Source organism: Porites lutea, chromosome 7, assembly GCF_958299795.1.
Source record: "Porites lutea chromosome 7, jaPorLute2.1, whole genome shotgun sequence".
NCBI lineage: Eukaryota > Metazoa > Cnidaria > Anthozoa > Scleractinia > Poritidae > Porites > Porites lutea.
Window position 1 is genome coordinate 9,906,406 of NC_133207.1, and position 6,204 is coordinate 9,912,609.

The window sequence follows — 6,204 nt, forward strand, 5'->3', positions numbered from 1 at the left end:
ACAAGATTTCTTTTCCCCTCGAAATCAGTCTGCACGAACATATATTCTTTTAAATCACCCATACCATCCCTCATTTCAAATGGTCGGCGAAATGAAAAAGATACTGGCTCTCATATTAGGCGATTCTTCTCGTTTTTCCCTCCCACGTTCGAAATATAAGGATTTATACAGCGAAAAACACAGACAAACAAACAATCAATCAATCAAACAAAGAAACAAAAAATTGTTTCTGTAGCCTATGAATATGAAAGGATTTAGAATAAATATCGGCTTTAGCCTACCACACTTAATTTGTGTGTTTCTTCTTTTCTGTGTGGTTCCCTAGCTGTTTTATGGTCGTCATTTATGTTTCATTGGAGCCGGTATATTCTTTCTAGAATCTTTCTTCCTTCTTTATTGGAACCAGTATGTTTTCTGTACAATCCTTATAAGGAGACCCTAACCAAGCGCAATCAGCAGAATAAAAAGAAGCACGAAAATGGCTAGAACTCCACTTCATAGCAATTGCGAACTGCTATACTGTGTACTATTTAAGCAATAGAAAACGTTTCCCGTGTTTGCATAGCCTGTTGTAAACACGAGAGGGGTCGGCAGAATTCGAGACAGTTATGCAAACCCGAGACGAAGTTGAGGGTTTGTATAACTGTGGGGAATTCTCCCAACGCCTCGAGTGTTTATGTGAGGTTATGCAAACACAGGGAAAAAGTTTTCTATTGCTTTTATAAAATAACTTTCCCGAGAAAAAACGCTAAACTCTTTGTTATGGTACTGAAAAAGAGAAATTCTCACCAGTCTCAAAGTCTTGTCCACGAAGTCTTGCACGCGTAATCAGTTCTTGTTTTGCATAAAGATGCTTTCCAAAATACAGATTTTTCTCGCTTAATACCGTCTTTGTAACGATCTTCCAAGTTTTTGCCGACGAAGGAATGAGTAAATAAAATAAACTTGTCGAGTTTTGAACTCGAAAACTTTTTGAAGTTCGTGCTTGCGTGATTAGCGCGCGAAAAGCACAACCATCAGCTGGATGGCTGGTGACAGCCTCTGAGATCTGCATAACTCACATCACGGCGAAAGCGGCATTAAATAATCGTTTTATTATTCATTCAAAATATTTCTAAGTTCTTAACAATCTACTAATACCTCATCGTAGATTTGCTAAAAAAACTTAAGCCTATTTCTCGGCACGGTTTGCACGATATTTCTTCCTTGCAGATGCTCATCATATAAAGTAGATAACATCCTTTGAGCAATATGTTTTTTGTATTCTTGCATTTCTTCCGTTCAGTTTTAGTCACATATTCAGCCAATTCGTTTTTGGATAGCCGTGAACGCCATTTTGTTTAACTTCACAATGCCCAAGCAACCTCGTTTCCAATCAAAAGAACCATCTATCAACCTCGTTTCCAAGCATATATATCATCGAATCGATGGTGTATTGCTCTCATCTTTCAAATATGGTAAGCGTCAGTTGGTTATAAAGAATAAGCCGGCTGATTGGAACCAATCTGAAACTGAGAGATATTTTGAATAAAAAAATAATACGAATAAGAAGGCTATTGTCTAAGCTCGTATTATTATACTTTCAAGTCTTTGTGTGTGCTTTCCTTTCTTCGAACAATTTCGTTTAAAAAAGACGTAAGGATGGGATAACGATTCAAGATATTCCTTAACCTAATGTTTTTTTTTCTTTTTAGAATTCCAGGTCATCTCCACCCTTAACGCTCTGCTACAGTCTGAAGCAAGTTAAAATGAATAATTCCACTCAAGTTCAATTAAACTCCACATCGGAAGGATGCTCCGCTATGGTGTCCATAATGTTTACTTTAACTCTATCTGTGATAAGCATAGCAGCACTCATCGGAAATGTGTTGGTTGTTGTAACCTTTATAAAGACCCCCATCTTGCGAATAAGCACCAATTATTATATCGTGAACATGGCTGTCTCCGATCTCCTCGCTTTACTGGTTAATTGGCCCCTATACACCACTGAAGGGATGTTGACACCAAAAGTCTTTATCAGTGGGACTTCGGCTTCATCTGTTTGCAAACTGGGAATGTACCTTAGAGCTGTGTCTCAGTCAGTCTCAGTTTTGAGTCTTGTGTTAATCGCACTGGACAGATTTGTTGCGATTGTTTTTCCTTTGAAAAGAATTGTAATGAAGATAAAGATTCGGGTAATTTTTCTGTCATTAACTTGGTTCATACCTTTTTCTTATGGTTTGCCCCAAGCTATTTTCACGGATATAATCAAAGTGGGCGAACAAACATTTTGTAGATTTATGATGAGTGATAGGCCGCGGACAATTTTCAACGGTGTTGGCTTTATTCTGTTTTACCTCTTCCCTTTTATCACGATTATTATTCTGTATTCGGCGATTCTGAGAAGTCTCAAAAAGAGATCAAAGCCAGGAGAAATGTTACAAGGTCAAGCAGACGCAAAACGACATCAGCAGAATCAGAAAATTGTGAAGATCTTGATATCAATCGTGGTTGCATTTTTTATTTGCTGGACTCCACTTAGTGTTTACTTGTTTTTCAAAAAACTATACCCATCCCTGTTCATAAAGGACGGATGTTTATTACTTGTAGGTTTAACTTTTTATGTCTTCCCCTCTTTGAGTACAGCAGTTAATCCCATAATTCTTTTCGTGTTTAGTACAAATTATAAGCGAGCCTTAAAGAATCTCTGGTCATCTGTTTTTTCTACTTGCAAATGTGCATTTACAGCGAAACGCGCAAGACAAGAGCAAGTAATGGCAACACAGGAAGTTAATCTGGAATTAACGAACACTAAGCTGTTAGACTAACCCAGTCTATGGTTATCGGATGGAAACGAGGCTTGAATTGACCTTGTTTTGATACTTGTAACTCTTCCTTCTTTCTTATGCAAACAATTTTGTTTTTATGCTAACTAGTATTTTCTTATTTAAAATATAATAAAACAAAAGTTTCTGTCAAAAAAGGTCAACCTCAGCCTCCCATTCACGCAAAGGCTAGGATACAAAGCCCGCAACTGTAAAATGCTATATTGAGCTTAAACAGCAGGTATTTGCTTAACTAGCCATCATGGATCATTAGTGATCCTGAAAAACACAGCCTGTGCTGACCTAAGCTTCCTTAACCTTATTCAGTTTTGTACATTTACATTTTTCTGCTCAATTCAACCTTCTGGTCTTTTTGTGTGCTATTTAAAAAAAAATTAGCAGCGAAAATTCAATCAGTAGCAGTCAAATATAGTTTGTAAAGTTACCTTTAATTGGTCTCACAAGAGTGTGTACACTAACTACACTAAGTGATAACTACGAGTTATTTAAGGCTCGCTTGTGAAGTTTCTCTAGGGACAAGTAGACTATTTAGGCTTGTTAAGTTATTCAAAGGACATTTTAGCCATCCCTATTTACTTAGTGTTGATAGAGTTTATAATGCTGTAACGCTGTGTCCCTAATGATGTAACGCTCGCTTCATATTGTGCATCAATGAACGAGATGCCCACTACTGTGTTTTGTGTGTTGTTCTGTGTTTTACAGGTACGGTCCAAATATTTTTTGGTACAACCTTTGCTTTGTAGCTTAGTTTGCAACTCCTATTTTTTTCAGAACAGCCATTTTACGGAAATTGTTCGACCTCATACAAACACTGTAATTTCTCACGCGGTTACCTACTCGTCAAGATGGCGTCGAAAACCGTGACAAGGTCTATTAAGTTGTTGTTTTCTTTTCAGTAAGAGCAATTCGTATCCCTCTTTATGTAAAACCATTTTATTAATCGGCTTGTGCCACGACTTAAGAATCAGCTGTAATAGTTGATTTTACTTCATCTGTGACATGATTTGTATGTCATTGGACATGATTTATATAAGAGCGATCAATTTTCATCCATCCATTCAATAAGGAAGCAAATGGAATCACTTCTCACTACAGCGGACAAACAACCTCGAAACGTGACTTGGTCGTATAAATATGCAGCACCAAAGAAAGACGAAAAAGCTAATCCTTTTGATGAAATTATTTTAAGGTTTAAACTCGAAGCCTTATATAGTGTATGATAATTATATTCTGATTTATTTTTACTGGTATCACTTGTAATAATAATAATTATAATCATCATCATCATCATCAGCAGCAGCAGCCGCAGCAGCATCATCATCATAATATTTAATATTTTTTAAATAAATAATATTTTATTGATATCAAAGCTAACTACAAAATCTCTTGTAAAATCCTATTTACAATTAATTTTGCTTAAAAAAAACTATTCAGTCAAAGCACTGTTTACAATTCCTTTTGATTAAAAAACACTTAGTTTCGATTGAAAAAAAATGTCATTTCAATTGAAAAATTATAATATTCGTTTTAAATACATTTCATTTCGATTAAAAAAAAGCTATTTTATATGTTAAACGTATTCTAACCAAAAATAGCGGGGAAATAAAATAACGCTCCCAATGTCATCGAATATTTGCGAGTCCTTTTTCAATATCTAAATCCTTTCACGACAGTTCTAAACATATGGACTCCTCTAGAGACTCGCGATCCTCTTAAACAAAGTAAAGCTGATCTTAGTGGAGCAAATGACACTTTTCCCATGATCCATGGCATGGTAGTCGCATAGCTTTTGCCCTTCTTTGTAGCAACTAGCTTGGCAAGCCTACTACATAATGGTATCGTTTACGTTCTATCGCCATTCCACATGTGGTGCTGAAAATTAATGCGTGAATGCAGCTTGGTCTACTTCACTCGGCTAGCGTACTGGCGCTTTTTCTCAGTTTCGTGTTGCCTGAATATCTGGCAGGATCCATGTCATTATAGAAGTCTACATTCGGGTGAAATACCTACACATCAAAGAAAAGCCTACCTCTGCCTCTCCCAGAGTCCCCTGGTCACTATATCCAGCTGCATATCCGAGGTGGTGTTGGCTCCTGTATTCAACTCTTCTCCTGTGATGTCTTAAACAACATTAGCCGCCTCTAATATGGTTTGCTTTTCGCCAAGGCAAACGTAAGGCACGCCGGTGCTTGATTGGGATTCCCTTCCCCACCCTCAAAGAGTTTTTCCTTTCCTCCCTCCCCTTGAGTTGATACGTACCTACGGACGTATCTACGGTGAACTGATGTTATGACCAGATTGTCTCGCATCCACAGGTTTCCAGTTTCCTAAGCAATGGGGATACGCGTCGGGCCCTTAACACCTTCAAAAGCTCCGCAGCTAAAACCAGCAAGATACTAAGTGAAACCATCCCCCGAAATTCACTCGCATTGTTTCTAAGTTGTAAAATGGAGGAATTTGTTCAAAAACAATGTTAACTGCTACTTTTTTACCCTAGGATCTCGTTTTAAAAAGCATTAAGAGCTTCATGTGAGAAAAATATGACATGATTGCTTTGTAAAGTGTGTGCAAGTTCTTCTTCACTAAGGTAATTGCCAAAACTTTTTCCTTCGAAGATTGTTAAGTAACAGCAATATTTTTATTGTTTTTCTTTCGTTTAGTTGTTTTTCTAAGTTCAGTCTTAATCTTACTATCAAGTGTTCCTTTTCGTGTTCAAGTCTACAACAGGATTCCCTCTTTACTTGACCACTCTAGGAAAGCATTAGACGAGTCTTGTTCTTAAGATTCGGTAAAACGGGGGACAAAAACGTGCAACATGTTTTTGCAACATTGCTGTGAATTGAAAAGCGTTGTTGCGAGTTTCGCCACCCACATTCAAACTTGTCTGGCAACAAATCAGGTTGTTGTAGGTTACGAAAAGTTCAGTTGCAGGAAGTGGAGAGTAGTTTCTCTTTTTGGAACAAAATCTGTATATCTTGTTTGCTTTACCGACCCAAGGCCCCGGGGGTGGGGGTACTCCCTTGCAAGAGGCTAATGGGGATGTGCTGCTAGAAGGGGTCGCATTTTCAATAGAGTTACTAGAATGGGGTCGCAAATTTTTGGATATTTGGGGTTAGCAGGGATTCAAAACGGGAAGATTCTCGTGTAAAATATCAGAAAGTTGTTGTTTGTTAAATTAAACAATAAGCTCGTATTGACCGCATTACATTCCATCGCTTGAAACCACATTCCGGATAAGGCGGATGCATAAATTGGGATCGCGAAAATTACATTTTCCAAAAAGTGTCTAGAATGGGGTCTATAATTGGTCAAAAAATCTACTATAATAAGGTAGGGGCTCTGAGAGGCCAGCGGCACATATCCAGCAAACATTAACCCA

General features: G+C 37.6%; 1 protein-coding gene across 1 annotated transcript; it reads left to right on the forward strand.

Annotated features, from left to right (window-relative positions):
- Positions 1-1,573: 1,573 nt before the first annotated feature.
- LOC140943272 (neuropeptides capa receptor-like) lies at positions 1,574-2,841 on the forward strand. The gene has a single exon (XM_073392339.1). It carries the CDS (start codon positions 1,749-1,751, stop codon positions 2,805-2,807), a length of 1,059 nt encoding a protein of 352 aa, XP_073248440.1. The 5' UTR covers positions 1,574-1,748; the 3' UTR covers positions 2,808-2,841.
- The last annotated feature ends 3,363 nt before the right edge of the window (positions 2,842-6,204 follow it).